This window comes from Rhinopithecus roxellana, chromosome 17 (genome assembly GCF_007565055.1).
Source record: "Rhinopithecus roxellana isolate Shanxi Qingling chromosome 17, ASM756505v1, whole genome shotgun sequence".
Taxonomy (NCBI): Eukaryota; Metazoa; Chordata; class Mammalia; order Primates; family Cercopithecidae; genus Rhinopithecus; species Rhinopithecus roxellana.
The window spans coordinates 72991142-73008194 of record NC_044565.1 but is presented as its reverse complement, the minus strand read 5'-3'; the positions used below and the strand labels follow the sequence as shown (position 1 = coordinate 73008194).

General features: G+C 47.9%; 1 protein-coding gene across 2 annotated transcripts in view; it reads left to right on the top strand.

Annotated features, from left to right (window-relative positions):
• Positions 1-17053, top strand: part of GALNT14 (polypeptide N-acetylgalactosaminyltransferase 14) — a 236785-nt gene that overhangs the window by 194860 nt on the left and 24872 nt on the right. For both annotated transcript variants that reach the window (XM_010360099.2, XM_030921778.1), the window contains exons 7-9: positions 6464-6551; positions 7386-7470; positions 10069-10172. In XM_010360099.2, coding sequence (XP_010358401.1) covers positions 6464-6551; positions 7386-7470; positions 10069-10172 — 277 coding nt within the window. The remainder of the gene's footprint in view (positions 1-6463; positions 6552-7385; positions 7471-10068; positions 10173-17053) is intronic.

The following is a 17053-nucleotide window of genomic DNA, read 5'->3' as shown; positions in this document are numbered from 1 at the left end:
CATTTTCCATTACAACAGTAACCCATGGTCATTGCAGACATTTTGGAAAATATGGAATCGTAGAATGAAAACAAATCAACCAAAACTCTGTCATGCAAAGACTTCCACTGTTAACATTTCTTTCCATTCAGGATCTTTTTGCCTTTGTAGAAAGTGTCTTTTTAAATAGTTATTATAATACTGTATTTATATGATTTTTGTATTCTGCTTTTTTCCCTTAATGTTATACATAAGCATTTTCCGAGCAACGTTTCTAAGGCAGCTTGCTCCTTGCCGAGAGAATGGCAGATGCGTTGTATTGTACACTTGCAGTCAAGAAGTTCATCTCTGAGAAGGAAATGAGGGGCTGAGGTCCAGGGCATGGTGCAGTGCACACTTGGCACTTCTGTCTCTCCTCAGGCTGTTCACCCCTCAGGACCTCTGCCTCTGATCAGACCCCTTCCCCTCTCAGTTTGCTGGCCATGCACCCTGGAACTGAAGTTCTTGGGACCCCAGGTCTCCTTGGATGTTGGGGGCTGCTAGGTGAGGTCATGGTAAAGACTCAGACCTGAACCCAGGAGCTCTCTGCCCAGAGCTGTGCCCATGCCAAAATACATGTAATGAAACTTACCATTTTAACCTTTTGAAAGTGGGCAATTCAGTGATTTTAATATATTCACAGGGTTGTGTAATCTTCACCACTACTTAATTTTAAAAGTTTTCATCACCCCAAAAGGAAAAGTTTTTATTACTCCAAAAGGAAACCTCATACCCATTGGCAATCACTCACTCCTCATTCTCCTCTTCACCCTGCTCCTGGTCACTGCTAATCCGTTCTCTGTCTCAATGGATTTGCCAGTTGTGCCCATTTCATATAAATGGAATCACACAACATGTGGCCTTTTGATCCTGGTTCCTTTCACTTAGCGTATCTTTGGGTTTTATCCGTGTTGTATGGATATTGGCATACTGTTTCAAGTATGAATGCGTGTATTGGCATTCATTTTCATGGCTAATCATATTCCATAGCCTGTGTATGCTACATTTTGTTTATCCATCCATCCATTGATGAACACCTGGGTTGTTTCCACCTTTTTACTTTTGTGAATAGCGCTGTTATAAATATTTGTGTACAAGGTTTCGTTTGGGTTCCTGTTTTCAATTATTTGGGGTGCATATGTGAATTGCTGCTGGCTCATATGGTAATTTGATGCTTAACCTGCAGGGATCCCCAGGCTGATTTTGTCCCTGCGGAATGTGTTAAGGGAGCCTTGCTTTCCTTGGGCAGTTAATGAACCTGTGAAGCCCTTTCCGTCCCAGTGGCCCCAAGTTCATCTCAGAAACCCTCTCTGAAAAGTGCTATCCTTTCTACATCCATGGCCAGCCTTACCTGCTGCTCAGGCAAAGCCTTCATCTCTTCCTTTCCGAATGTGAGCAATGTCTGCTTGCTGCCAACGCTCCTTCTCCTCCTAAGCTAAGCTCCTGGGGTCCTCACCCCCATCTGAGCTAAAGCTTTTGTAGCAAAGAGATTAGCGAAGAGACAAACCCAGGAGCCATGGTCCAGCTCTCACCCTCCCAGGTCTGCAGAGGCCTTGTGGACTGCAAAGGTTTTTGCTAAGACTCTGACTCTTTTTTTTTTTTTCTTTTCTTTCTTTTTTTTTTTATTATACTTTAAGTTCTAGGGTACATGTGCATAACGTGCAGGTTTATTACCTATGTATACTTGTGCCATGTTGGTGTGACTCTGACTCTTTTAATGACCTGGAACAGTTCCTCTGGGCCAGCCCTTTGGGGACAGGGAGTGGGGGCATGCATCAGCCTGTGTTTCCTGGTGTCTTTGGATGTGTCTTGTCTCAGAGTAGGACATGATTTGATCCTGTGAGTGGAAGTGGAAATTTTAAGCTGTAATTGGAGTTTGGGATTTTCAAAAATAGAAAGAGATAAGAAAGAGGCTGGGCTTCAGCTGTCATCCGCTGTCCTCAGCTGGTGTTTTCCACATTGAAAACCTCCCCAGTTTTCCTTCTTTTCCTTTCAATTACATGATGATACTTGAAACAAGTACCAAGTTGGGGTTTTTTTTTAAACATAAGCTTATTTTTTTTTTCACTCTCCTTATCCACATAGTTCTTTAGTAGGAAAAAAAGATTTTAAGAAACTCCAATCTCTGCAAAGCATTTGGTAAATTTATATAAATCATAGCTTACATATTCTTCAAAGCCTTCTCACATGCCTTTCTCTCTTGTTTCCTCACAAAGCCCAGTTAGAGAGGCAGGATAGTTTTGCAAATAATAGTTTGTCTTTCTTTTATAGATGAAGAAAAAGAGTCCCCAGAGCTGGCTGATTTACTTAAGGTCACACATATTCTAGATGGCAGAATCAGAATGGGAACCCAGGTGTCCTGTCAACCCAGGTGTCCTTGTCTTTGCCCCACAATGTCACCTCCTTGGGGACTCCTCCCTGTGTTCCCCGCTCCTCCCTTCAGGCCAGCTTAGACGCCCCCAGGCTGTGTGTCTATACCCACATCAGAACCATCTATTCACCTGCCCTCACCTTCCCTAGACTGTGAGGTCTTACTCATCCTTGCACCTGCCACGATTCCTAAACCGCAGTAAGTACTCAGGAGTGCTGGTTGATCACAAGAGTGGACGTCTCTAGGAGCTTTATGATTGCCCATTCACAAGATGGTTTTAATTACGTGACTCAGTGGAGAAATGAGAGGCCTGATGACAGGAGTGATAGATGGCCATGGGCTGATGCATTCAGCCTTTTGTAGTTGATCCTGGTGAGGGTTGAATAGGAGTTGAGTGGAGAGTAGGGGCTTGGATTTGCTTGGAGGAGGGGAGAGGAGGGAGTGTGGTCCAGGATCTGCGAGGGTTCCACCAGCTGCCTGCTTGAGCCTAAGCATGGACCTTGTTTTAAAGATACATCCTGCTGGGGCATGCACACAGAGAGCTCAGTGTGCCTCGGTGCTTTAATTGAGAGTCCCTCCATCACCCAGCCTACAGGAGGAGAAGCCATCTTGTTCAGCTATAATTGACCCAACTGCTTGCTGGCAGCACTGACACAGTGTCCTTAGAGGGAGCTAATAGATGCCCTCTTTTAGCAAGCACAGATTGAACACCTGCTACCCACCAGGCTTTGGGCTGGGGCTGAGGGATACAAAAGCAGAGCAGGTACTGACCTCCCAGGGCACTCAGAGAGGTTGTGTCCTGGCTTTGGTGACTCATTTATAAAGCCTCTTGCAGGCCTATTCAAGGTCATAGCTTTATGTGTACTTAGCCCCAAATATCCCTCAGTACCTATCTGGCCTCCAAGACTCTCAGCCAAGCAAATGCCACAACTGAGCTATGACATGAATAATAGAAGGACAGAACCCCTCAGCGCTTATAGGAGGAGTGCACCAGAGCCTGTTGCAGCCCTGGAGGCAGAGCCCATGCATGGCTTCTGGGGAAGTCTGTGACCAAAGTAAGCAACCAGCATTTTATTTTCCATTGCAGTTTTTAAATACTGGGGAAAGATTTTTTTTTTAAGTCAAAGCAAAACAGGATTGCAATCTGGGGGTGCCCAAGACTACCCTCAGGTTTAATAATTTGCTACAAGGACTGAGGACTCAGCAAAACTGTTAGAATCATGGTTATGGTTTAACTACAGTGAAAAGATACAGATTAAAACAGCAATGGGTAAAGGTGCACAGGAAGAGTCCAGACACAAGCTTCCAGTTGTCCTTTCCCAGTGGGTTGTACAGATACCACTTACTTCTCCTAGCAAGGTTATGAGGCAACATCACAGAGTATTGCCAAAGGGGAAAGCTCCCCCAAGCCTCGATATCCAGGGTTTTTATTGGGGGTCAGTAAATAGACATGGCTGACTACCTCATGATCTCCATGCCTTTCCAGAGGTCAAGTTGACTTGGTACCAGATGGCCCAAGGTCTTCACTATAAACCACATTGTTAGCATAGATTATCTGGTGTAACCCACAGCCCCAGGCAAACAAAGACACTCTTCTAGGCAGGACATTCCAAGGGGTTAGAGGTTACCTCCTGGGAGCTGGGCAAGGGCCAAATGTATCTTTGGGCATGGTTAATTCTTTATTGCATAAGAGTCACAGAAGTCCCTAGTACAGCTGCAGAGGCCCCAAAGCTCAAAGCAAAGGCAAAATCAAGACTTTGTCAGACATACAGAAGATATCTCTGAACTTCTGAGGTCATTTCAGAATTTAAGGAACAATTGTGTGTGTATTTGTGTGTGCATGTACAGGTATTTGTATGGATGGTGGTGTGTGTGCCTGCAGTGTGAATCCATATGGATCCTGTGGACAGATCTGCAGACACAATGACAGTGGCCCAAGAGCCCCAGAGGAACTGTGGCAGCTGGGCAGGTGCAGTGCTGACTGTGAATGAACCATCTGTGACATCCCAGAGGTAGAAGTCATGCATTGAAAATGAGCATTTCTTTCCATGTGGGCCAATTGGTTTTCAGAGGCACCTTGTTACTGTCAGAATGAGTCACATGTGGGAGGCTGAGGGCCAGATTAAGTCTGTGAACTTAAAATCAGGCACTCAGTGAATCTAGAGTTTAAAATAAGAAGACAACCTCATTTGGGGGAAAGATTGAACCAGGAAATTAAATGGCTTCAAGGAGAAACAGAGGTTCCTGCCTGTGCTGGCCAAAGGGTTGTTGGTGCAGAGGATTGGAAAAGCAGTCCTGCCTGGTTCCCGGGGACCTGCTGGTTTTGATGGGCTGTCTGATTCCCGTTTAGCTGTCCAAAATTTTCAGTATTCACAGCTCATTGACACCTCTCTGAGCAATGTGGGGAGTTTTCCTCACTGCACATCGGGTACAGGGCTACTCACCCAGAAATGAGAATTTTGAAAAATACATATACAGTGGCTTGATGGCTCCAAGAAGCTGGTGACTTAGGCTTGCATATTTTGAAAATGTTTCCCGCTATATGATTTTGATGCTATAGATGGGGTGGCCTGAGGGACATAGCAAGTAATGAGGCTGGAAAGCTAGAGACAGGCCTGTTCTTGATGGTCTGGGATGCTATGCTAAGGAGTTTGTACTTATCTTAGAGGCAGTTAAAGTTTTTAGCAGCTGAGTGGCAGAGTCAGATTTGCAAATCAGAAAGACAACTTTGGCAGCCATATGTGGAATAAAAGGGGAAGAGCAGGAGATAGAGTGGGGTTGGGTTTAGGAGTCCACTGTAGTACTCCAGGCTTGAGGGGATGGAGGAGAAGCAGACTGAACTCAAAGAGCAGTTTTGGAGTTAGAACCAGCAGGATTTGGTCTGGTTGATGGGCTGGGTGAAGCTTCTTCATTTAGTGCTGCGGGGAGGGGAGACAGGTGATGACTCTGTTAACAGAAATAGGGGAACTTAAGGAAGGGAGCATGTTTGGGGAGAAGATAATGAAGCCAACCTTTGAAGGGTGAGTGAAATTCACATGGAGGTGGCCCAATGGCATATTGTGTCTGAGTCTGGAAGCTAAGAGGAAAGTCGGGGCCTGGTACACATTTGTGACTATTCATCTGCAGGGGACAATTAAAACTAGGACTCTGGGAGATACTATTCATCAACTTATCCATAAACCACAGGCCTAGAATGAAGCACCATGGGTGTACGGTTTTGCTTCTTGGGGCTGCAGTCTTGGGGTCACCTTCCCAGCTGTATTAGTCCATTCTCACATTGCTATAAAGAAATACCAGAGACTGGGATAATTTATAAAAGAAATGAGGTTTAATTGGCTCATGGTTCCACAAGCTGTACAGGAAGCATGATGCTGGCATCTGTTCAGCTTTGGGGGAGAGCTCAGGAAACTTACAATCATGGCAGAAGGTGAAGGGGGAACAGGCTGGTCACATGGCCAGAGCAGGAGGAACAGAGCAAATGAGTGGGGAGGTGCCACACACTTTTAAACAACCAGATCTCACAAGAAGAACACACTGTCTATCACCAGAACAGCACCAAGAGGATGGTGCTAAACCGTTCATGAGAAATCCACCCCCATGATCCAGTCACCTCCCACCAGGCCCCACGTCCAACACTGGGGACTGCAATTTAACATGAGATTTGACTGGGGACGCAGATCCAAACCGTATCACCACCTGACTATGTCCTCTGCCTCCTAGAGCCCCATTCATGGTGAAGGCATTCTGGAGCCCCTTCTTCTCGATTTCCCCTTTCTGGGTGTGCAATACTCCCCAGCCAGCCTCCATCATGTCCACCTTTCTTAGATGGCCACTGTTGCAGGGAGGTCCCAGCGGTCAAGGAAAACCTCTTAGCATTTTAGGCATCAGAACTGGAGAGGTTCCAGTGCCCAGTACTCCCTTTTATAGATGGAAAAATTAAGATCCAGAGACGAAAGGACTCTGTGAAGGCCACAAAACTCATCTCTGGCACTACCCTCACGAGGCCATCCCAAGCTCCGTGACTCCCAGCTGGGCTCCTCTCCATAAGCTGAGTGCGGGTCTGTTGTCTTACAGGACTACACGCGGGTGGTGTGCCCTGTGATCGATATCATTAACCTGGACACCTTCACCTACATCGAGTCTGCCTCGGAGCTCAGAGGGGGTGAGTCAGGCTGACACTTCCTCCCCAGTAAGGATTTCTTTTCCTCCCAGTCACTGCTTTTAAGTGGGGAGAGTGAAGGAAAAGCTCTTAGTGGCTTGTCGAGAAAGCTCAGCGTGCAACCTGCACTATAATTACCTTAGCTTGGCCCTTACCACCAGGACTGTGGATGGAAGGGCTAGGGAGTAGGCAGGATGCTCCCAGCACCCAGAGCTCCAGCTCTAAGACTGGGCTCACCTCAGGGCCCAAGAACATGAAGGGAGCAAGGATTTCCCAGCTACATGCGGCCTGCATTGCTCTGATGCCAGCAGCGAGTACCACCCTCTCCTAGAGACATGTGATTATTCTGTTAACAGGAGTAGGGACTTTAGGGAGGGGAGCATGTTTGGGGAGACCCACCCCAGCTTTCCACACAGGACCCACTGTTGCCCCCACTGCAAGAATGACTTTTAGGTGGCTCAGGTAGTCTAGGAGCCTCTCACCAACCTCCTGCTCACACCTTCCTGAGACTCAGTGCCGAGGCCCACATTCCATGACTATCCATCCTGTCATCCTCAGGCCCTACCCCTAGCTCTTTATCCCCTGCCCTTTATTTCTAACCCTACACAGCAGAGAAGGCTCAGAGAGGCAGTAGTGGGTAAAGGAAGAGCAGGAAGCTGTGAGTGGAGCTTTGACAGCCATGCTGCTGGTCAGCCTAAGGAAACCTGTAATCCAGGCACTGGCCTCTTTGAGACCTGCCTCTCCAGGACCTGGGTGTATTCATGACCTCTGGAGAAGGTGCAGAATGAGCAAGTGCTTTTGAGAGACCAAAACAAGTGGGTTGGTGCTGTGTTGTAGGGTTTGACTGGAGCCTCCACTTCCAGTGGGAGCAGCTCTCCCCAGAGCAGAAGGCTCGGCGCCTGGACCCCACAGAGCCCATCAGGTAAGTGGGAAGGGTCTGTGCAGGGGTGGGTGGACCATCGCCACTGAATCCTGTCGAGCGTAGGGAGGTGCTCAATATCAGATGTCAAAGCATCAAGCAGACAAAGGGAGCCTTTGCCAGGCCATCTCCACTTTTGCCTTTATTTTAGGAGGTTTCTATCCTCTTGGGGACTTCTCGCTAAGGGGATGGGGGCCGGCAGAGCCGGTGCTGAGGTGTGCTGCCCACTTTCACACATGCCGTGATGTCCTTGTGCCTCCTGCTAATGTCGGAGCCCAACATTGGTTGAATGGTCCCATTGGGCCTCTAATGAGGGGGAAGATGGTCCTTTAGGGTCAGGAGCAAAGTCCCAGGGTCTTGGATGTCAGAATTCAGCCCAGGAAAATTGAGTCAGCCGCTGCTATAAGTGGAGGGCAATATGAAGGCCACTGTGACGTGTTCATAAGCACAGCTGCCCTGTTCTCTACAGGAACATGACAGTGGCTTGAACTCTGGAAGCTTTGCCGGGCTGTGGATGGCTTTGTCCTGACCCACATCCTCTTTTCCAGGCCCCACTGTGACCCACAGCATATGGTGGCTAGGGCTTTGCATGGGGCCTGGGGGCCAGCTGAGGGCTTGAAGTAGAATAGAGCAATTGGCTACCACACAGGGGAGCCTGTGGTCTCAGCAAGTGGCCACCACACAGGGGAGCCTGTGGTCTCAGCATCAAGAGTGATAGTCTTGGTGTCCTACCTACTGGACAGTAAGTCGTTCCTGGCCGTTCCAGGCCTCTTGGGAATACTTAAGCTAAAACAAATCTGCCTCAGGCGGGGCAGCAGGAGAATAAGAAGTGCATGGATAGAAACAGAGGCCACTGGATTTCTCAGTCCAGATTAGGGATGCCCAGGAGTAACCAAAGGCATCACTGTGTCTCTGGTGTTAGCACATAGTAAATATTTAATCAGTTTTGGTGCATTGGCTTAAGTCAAATTGAGGACAAAGGGACCAGCAAGAGCCAAAAATGGGAATATGAATGGTGACCTTCCAGATGGGGGTGGGGACTCTGAGAATTCTACTGTGGGGCAGGACCTTGGTCTCATCTACCTGACGGCCCCTCCTTGCTCCTCCAGGCTTCTCTATTTGGACAGATACCAAGAGGGAGATTGGAGCCAGATGGCACCTGGGACAAAGTCCTTCATTTGTAAAGGGAGAGGGACGAGGAGCTTCTTCTTATGCTGAGCATCACACAGCTCATATCAGCTCCTCACCAGCGGCAGTGCATGGTGTGGGCGTGGGAAGAGCAAAGGGTCAAGGTGATGCTGTGCAACTCCCATGGGGTTTTCCTGCCTCTGTCCCAGGGGTATCGTTCTCAGGACAAGTTCTCTTCTTGTGGGACAGCTCTGCTCATCAGAGGGCACTTGTTTCCCAGGATGAAGCCAGTTCTCAGGGAACAGCAGGATGTGGCAGCATCAGGAGACCTGGGCTTCTGACCAGCTGTCCATCAATTCCTTGTTTGATATGGAAGAAAACTCCCTTCACCCTCTGGATCCACTGAATGGGGGCCAGGTCTTTGAGGGTTTGCCCACCTACCCAGCCACTGATTATTAGCTTGGAATCTGTTCACCTCCTGCCTTCCTTGGTAGCCCCTTTTCAGGCATTTCTCTGGCATCTCTGCAGGGAAGGTTGGGAACTGGGGCCAAGAAAAGGAAAAAAAATATGAGGATGTGTGAGTTTGCTAGGGCTGCTGTAACAGCATACCACACACGGAGCTCCTTAAACAACTGAAATGTATCATCCCACAGTTCCGGAGGAGAGGTCTGAGATCAAGGTGTCCACAGGGTTGCTTCCTTCTGAGGGCTGTTCTAAGCCTCTCTCCTTGGCCAATAGATGGCCGTGTCTTCCCTGTATCTCTTCACATCCTCTTCCTTCTGTGTGTCTGTCTCTGAGTCCAAATTTCCCCTTTATATAAGGACACCAGTCATATTGGGCTCATTACCTCATTTTAACTTGATTACCTCTGTAAAGACCTTGTCTCCAATTACAGTCACATTCTAAGATACTGGGGAGTTAGGACTCCAGCATATCTTTCTAAGAAGGAATTCAACCCATAACAGAGGCATAAAGAGGAAAGAAAAGGAGAGAGCCCAGTTTCAGGAAGCAGATGTGCTGCTACCAAGTGCTGCCTCAGCCCTTCTCCTCTGCATGGTCGGTAGCCCACTGTCCCTTCTCCCAGTAACAGAGCTCCCAAGAGAGCCCTGCTGTGCGGATCCTGTGGAAGAGGCTGGGGGAAGCTCCCTGGGTCATCGGAATAGCTGGGGTCCGGAGTGAGCCCTGTGTCCCCATGGGAGGTATGCTAATGAGTTAATTTGCCTGTCTGCAAGGTCAGGAGATTTATAATCACAGGGAAAATCCCTGGAGCTTGTTCTCATTTTAGGTAACTAGAAAATGTACTGGCCCTTCTCGAGAGGAACAGAAATGGGAAGGAAATGAGAGTTTTCTTCCCCCAGTGGGGTTTTCTTTCCCCAAATAGGAAATGGGTATTTCAGACTCAAGGGGCTGAAGAGTTTGAGAGTGATCCCCCCACTAGAACTGATCCCCTCTCTTTTTCTCCCAAATGCACAGGACTCCTATCATAGCTGGAGGGCTCTTCGTGATCGACAAAGCTTGGTTTGATTACCTGGGGAAATATGATATGGACATGGACATCTGGGGTGGGGAGAACTTTGGTGAGTCCCTGCCTCTGCATCCTGACCTATGCTGTTCTATACACCCTGGGGGCTGGGGCGGGGACCTCTGTGGTTTTGGATCCAGCACCAAGCTGTCAGAGAGTCACACGTGCTTGGGATGAGGTCCTGGGAGATGGTGAGTTACTCTTTTGGGGTAAAGCCAGTAGGATGCTAAAGGAATAGTTGTTGGAGGGCGTTGATAACAAGGGAATCTCTCCATGGGGCTACATGGATGTTGAGGACCGGGAAACACGCTCTGACAGACTGTTAGGGGAAAGCTGAGATGCAAGAGCCAGGAAGACCAAGGAAGAACACCAAGTCTGAGGGGTCACGTACCGGCTTGAGCTAGGAGTGATACACTTGAAAATTCGGAGTGGGAAGGAGCTTGAGGAGAAAGAATGAGGAACAGGAACAACAGTGACATCCATTAACATCCATTAAAGTCTGTTGGCTTCTCTGATTGCAGCACTCAGTTTTGGATAATGAGGAGGGTCTGGGGACATTTCACCCTTATCTTATAGTGGGAGAGGAAGGGGTGAGGAAGGGGCCTGGGTTACAGGACCCAAAACTGTACAAACAGATGGTTGTGTCCGGTCATGGTGGTATAGAGCTGAGGCTTGCAGCCACAGGAGAAACAGCACAGTCAGAAAGACCCATTCCATCTAGCTAGTGATACTTAGTACCTCATTTCCCTTGGTATTAAAGGTGTGACTTCAGGATACTACCTCTACTTCTTGGGGTTGTTAAAAGCCATTGAAGTAAGTGTGTAAAATCTTGACACCATGCAGGCATAATACATGTCAGTTCCCTCCAGCAGGTGAGACCTAGGAGATCACTAGGATAGAAGTGGCATGAGGGCAGGGGTTGGGGTCCATTTTGTTCCTGGCTGTCTCCAGTGTTTAGCATAGTGGCCGCCAGGTAGGAGGCCCTCTGTAACTATTTGTTGAATGAACACATCATGGTAGAGTAAAAGGAAGCATCCCAAAATGTCAGGACCTTCCCCTGTCTGGGCACTGTGGCACATGTCTGGCACGGGCTCTCTGAGCAGGGGTGCAGGCCAAGAGAATGATCCATGGGGCACATCCCAACATTTAGCAGTAATGCATGCATTGTCCGCTGCCATTGTTTTCTGCTGTTTCTGCCTCCAGGGTGTTTCATGGCTTTCTCCCTCAGTCACTGAGAGTTATTTCCTGGAAATTTATGGCTTCTGGCCTGACCCACAGCATCTGTTCTCCCAAACTGGGCAGTGTAGTGAAATGCATCAGAAAAGTCAGTTTCCTGCCATACAGGGTCCAGACTGGATGCCCAGCAAACAAAACAGAAAAAATACCCCAACACCCGCACAAAATCGAATCCCTTCCCTGGGACCCAGCCCACGAAGGCCTTCTGGAATGTGATAGGGTGCTGTTAGTGTGGGGTTCAAGGCTGGGTCTGCCTGCACCAGCCCAGGAGAACTTGGAGCAGGTGGACCTTTGGTGTTCTCAGTGGGGCAGGGATTTCTCTCTTATGGGGCGGAGCCCATTTTTATGTCTTGATGACCTCGGTATTTCTTATAGTTAGTGATTTGTTCCAGCCTTTCTCTCAGCCATCAGATGAATCCTCTCTACAGCATTTCTTATAGACAGCAGTCATCCAATCTCTGCTGAAATGCTTCTTATAATGATGCATTCACTCCTTCACAGTTTGGCATATTCTGTTGTAGATAAATTTTTTGTTGAACTATTAGAGAATTCTTCTAAGTCAAAGCCCAGCTACCCCATCTTCTGTCTGTCGGGGCTTGTTCTGCCCTCTTGAACTGCACAAAGTGAGTATGATTCTTCTTCCACATGGAAGTTCTATTTGGATTCAGGCAGCATGAATTTCAAGGATGGCACAGTCTGGTCCATTTTGGTATCGGTAGCAATACCTTTCCTTATAGCAATGTTAACACACATCTGCTCAAATCAAGTAGCAATCTCATCTAGCTGGCTTCCGACTCTTTTGGCATCAACAAGGGCTGATTGGAATAGAGAAGATGGAAAGGGTGCTGGGAGGTGTGGGAGAGACATTTACAATCCATCACAAAATTTTTAAACCACAAAAAAAGCACTGCCAACAGCTATCACAGGAAACACTTCGTTTTTCCCCACCCCAACATTCCATTATGTTATAGCCAGCTAACAGCACTTTGAAAGCCATTTCTGGATTTTGTTTTTGGCATTTTATATGCCAGAAAATGCAGTGCTTTTCCAGTGGTGGCTGTATCACTTGGACAGTGTTACATCTGCAGGTGGGGATAACAAGGCACCTGAGTACGTGAAGGGGGAATTTGAAAGAGGGTCTCGGTGAAGATCAGGGATTTGGATGGGGTGTGCGAGTGATACTCCAGCTGCGAAGGGGAGATGGCACTAAGGGGTGAAGAAAGGAGTCCCAGCTCCAGAGTGTGGCAGGAGGAGCCTCCTACCCACCAAGTCACCAAGTCCTGCAGATCAACTGCCCTCAGCATCACTCACATCCATCGCTTTCTCTCCATCTGCCCCAATACTCTCCCCAGCGGTCCTCTATCTCTATTGTACTATGGAATCTGAGCTCTCACACCCCTGCCAAAGTGCTTGTTTTGAAATGTAAACCTACCCGCCGCTTCCTGCCTGGCATTCTCAGTGGCTCCCTCTTGTGCTAAGGGGACTCCCACACTCCTCAGCTGGATCCCTCCCTCCCCTGGCCTCACCTGCCTCTGCAGCCTCATCAGTCGGCTCCTGCCTCAGCCTTAGGTCCAGAGGTACCAACAGAACTTCCCACCCTTCCCAGAGTGAGCCCAACCCACTATTACGACCTAGCTTCCCTTTTCTACCGAACTCACTCTGCTGCAGAAGCTGACCTTCTGCAGGACTCAGCCCTGGGGCCACCTCCTCTAGAACCAGGAAGCTTTCCCTGCCCTACCTCTGGCCCACCCAGTCCCTCACTGTGCACCCTTCAGCACCGGGTTCTCTTCTCCATCACTGCACAGAGCCCTTGTATGTGTTTGTCTCTTTCTTCGTCTGTGCCTGCCGCCCAGCCTTCTACCAAACCTGAGGCTCCTTACAGGCAAGATCATTCACCTAACTTCGCATTCTTGAGCCAGCAATGGTAGAAACTGCTCACTAAATGTGGGTTCAAAAAGCCAGAGACTGAATGGGAAGGGGTTTCAAGATGGGAAGGGCAATATATATGAGGCTCCATTTAAAATAAGTTTCACTGGATTAAATGGAGCCCTACAGAGACATGTTTAAGGATTCCCTTTAAAGACAATAGCAGCGGGTAGAGACATCTTTCCTTTCTAAGTAATAGAATTTCTGTGTGTTCTAGATATGTTTGCTTATGTCATGTTGTCTTTATTTCACAGCACAAAGATGCATGAGATGATTGGGACAGGCTCTGGCCAGAGTGACTGTGACCTACTCAATAGCATGTTGCCCCCGCCCTACCCCATCTTGGTTTTCATGAGTTAGAAGCAGCCACTGATGGATTGGCTGCGGTGGCCATGTGAAAACTGTGTCTCACACACTCACATGCCCTGACCTCAGTGCCACCATTTCCAAAGTATTTCTAAGGTGAGCTGAATAGTTTTGATCATTACATGTGCATTTCAGCCTATGAGCAGATGTTAGGGAAATGTGGCTTTTAGATTTTTTTTTTCAGAAGTTGATTTGCATTAAAATTGGATGCTTAAACTGCAATTTACATAACACAGTGTACATGTAATGTATCTACTTTGAGCTGCATCCTACTTTTAGCTTTTGGTCTTTAGAGATAAAAGGAATCTGTTAGAGAGAGAGTACATGCATGTGTGTGTGTGTGTGTGTGTAAAAGGAATCTGTTGCCCTAGTGTAAAGTCTTGTGTGTGTGTGTAGGGGTGTGTGTGTGTGTGTAGGTATGTAAGTGGTACATATTTCCAAAAAGGAGCCCTTGGCACATATATGAAGGGCAAATATGGGATTCCTGAATTTAGAATGGGGGATTTCCAAAGCACAGCAGGCACAAAAGACTGCTGAGAAGAGAGGGTGAGTTGGGGCCCAGAGAGGAACTACCACCACCTCCTGTCCCAGAATGTAGTCAGGGACACCAGGCTATGTCATGCTTGGCTCTCCTGAGTGTGTGAGTATGTGTGTGGCGGGGGGTGGGTGGGTGGGTGAGTGTTATGGGAAGAATGTGGGCTGTGGAGCCAGGTAGGCCTCAGTTTAAATCCTATAAACATCATTAAGCATTCGTAGGCCTGAGTTTAAATCCTGTAACCATTGCTAGGCATCCTTGGGGAAGTTACGTCACCTCACTGAGCCTGTTTCTAAGTCTTTAAAGTGGAGATTGTAATGGGGACTGTAATGGGGACAACAGCCACCTCCAAAGATATCCACACCCTAATCCCTGGAACCTGTCAGGATGTTACCTTACATAGCAAAGGGATTTCCCAGATGTGTTTGGGATCATTAATCAGTGACCTTAAGGTAGGAGATTACCCTGGCGTTTCTGAGTGGACCCAATTAAACACTTGAGCCCTTCAAAGCAGAGACGTTTCTCAGGCTGGTGGCAGAAGAGAAGTAGCAGATGAAACTAGAGAGATGTGATGCCCAAGAGGGACCGACCACAGCTGCTGGAGGGGGCAACATGGAAGTAGCCAAGAGAGGCCCCAAGGGTGACAGCCACGTGGAAAAGGGAACCTCAGTCCTGCAACCCCAAGGAAAACTGAGTTCTGCAAACAACCTGAATGAGCTTGAAAGTGGATTCATCTTCAGAGCCTTCAGAAAGAAGCCATCCTGTTGACATCTTGATTTCAGCCTGAGACCCTGAGCAGAGGGCTCCGCCAAACCTACCCACTAAGTTTGTGGGGATTTGTTATTGCAGCAATGGAAAATGGTAGTAGGCCCCACATCACAGGGCTGTTGCGAAGATTAATTAGTTAATGAAAGTGCCTGTGCTCCACCAGGGTGAGCTGCCTTCTCTTTCAGAGAGCAAGGCTTGTTAAGCGAGGATTATGTGTGACCTGCTGGATTAGTTTATTCCTTGACTTTCTCTTTCAGCCTCACCCTTTCCATGATTGGTGGCTCAAGATTAGGGGCATGGTCTCATTTGAGAAGAGCACCCAAGTGTGATAGAAAGTCAGCTTTTCCCCCAGATGGAGAGTAAAGCTAATGTAGCCAGCACTCTGTTCCTTGTCTGGGCTACTGACTAAAGCCCCATGCCCAAGGGAGACCCCTTGAAGCTGTCCTTTCCTGCTGCTTCTCAACTTCCCTAAGTGTAATTGAGTCCCATCAGACACTGGTTGCTCTGTTTGAATAGAGAATATGGAAAGATAAAGGTGTCACCTGGCATTTGCAATCGTATGGCCATTGCAGATCGTGGCATGCCTGTGGTCAATACTTGTCTAGAGTAAGAGGTGTGGATGGAGACTTGATTGTCCCAGCCATGGGTGAAATGCAGTTTTGCTCAAAGATTCAAGGCGATGTTTTGTGGGCCAATAAGATTATCTCTACTCAAGTCCATTCGTTCATTAAAGAGTAATAACAGAGCTTGCTTTCTAGCCCAGCAGATGCTGGGAACTTAAAAATTACTGAAAGGTAACGTTCCCCATTGTACATAAATATGTGTGGACTTATGAATGACAATAGCCAGGTGAGTGTCTGTTTCTCAGATAGAGGTTTAAACTTGGCCAAAAGTAGAATGGACTATGCTATTGTATATATAATACACACACATATACATTATATGAGGCTCCATTTAAAATGTGGTACCCACGTGTAATAATTCTCTTTGCCTTTGTTTAGAAACCAGGCTATAAAACGAAATTAGAACCTTGACCAGTATGGCCAAGCAGTGGCATGTGAATAGTCGTGGTTTGCTTCCTGGAGAGAAAGCTACCCCTTCTCCCCTGAATTCGTGTCCACCATTCATGGGCTTACCAGGTAGAAGTTGGTTCTGGTGAAGGGCTAGGACCCTGGGAGGAGTGGTAAGAACTACTGATCAGCTGATGGAGAGACAGAAGGAAGGAGGGGGGAATGAAGGGCGGGAGGGCAATTTGCTCTCAAATATTTACCTGACGCTTAAAGAAAGTAAGATTATAAGAGTGCCCCAGATGAGGATGGAATAATTACACATCTCCATGCCTGGAATTTAAAGTGGATGTGGGTCTCCGTGAGGCGGCATTCATCACCAGGGAGATTATGTGGGCGCTGACTCAGCAAGAACCCCCTGCAAACTCCCTACACAAATTTTTTTTTTGTTCCCTCCTCCCTCACTTCAGAAATGATGACTCTGCAGGTGCTGCAGCCTCAAAGATCAGAGGCCCTAAGCTGTACCTGGAAGGTCCGCCGCCTCACACATGAATCTACAGCACTTCTGCTAGCACTTGTGCAAGCCCTTTCACAAGACCTCAGGACTCAAGACTGTCCCAAAGGTCTCAGCAGATATCTGTGAACCACCAGGCCTGGCCTGCAGTCCTGAGAGGATACACATCATTTCCTTGAAGTCAGTGATGTAGATAAGGGTAGAGCACCTGTATAGCCTAGGTTTTAAATATCCTGCATTGTCATCCCTATAAATCATCACACTAATCTGAAAACTCCAAGCCGCATCCCTCAGACTGCCTCTTGACTCTGGCAGCAGCACCGCGATCCATGTCAAGACACGTGCCTCCAATAATTCCAGGCATAACAATCTGAACTCCAGAGTAGAGACACTCTTAACTCATCTCGGCTGCAGGTTCCTCTGGGCGGCAGCAGCTGGCCCGAAGGAGACCTGAGATGGACATGATGAGTGAGTTGACAGGGTAGGCATGTGACAGCTAACTATATATTTGTCACTCTTGTTAATTTGTGAGTACCTTGAAGTCGGTATCTTTGCATCCACAGCTGTACTGGCTGGTGGAAGAT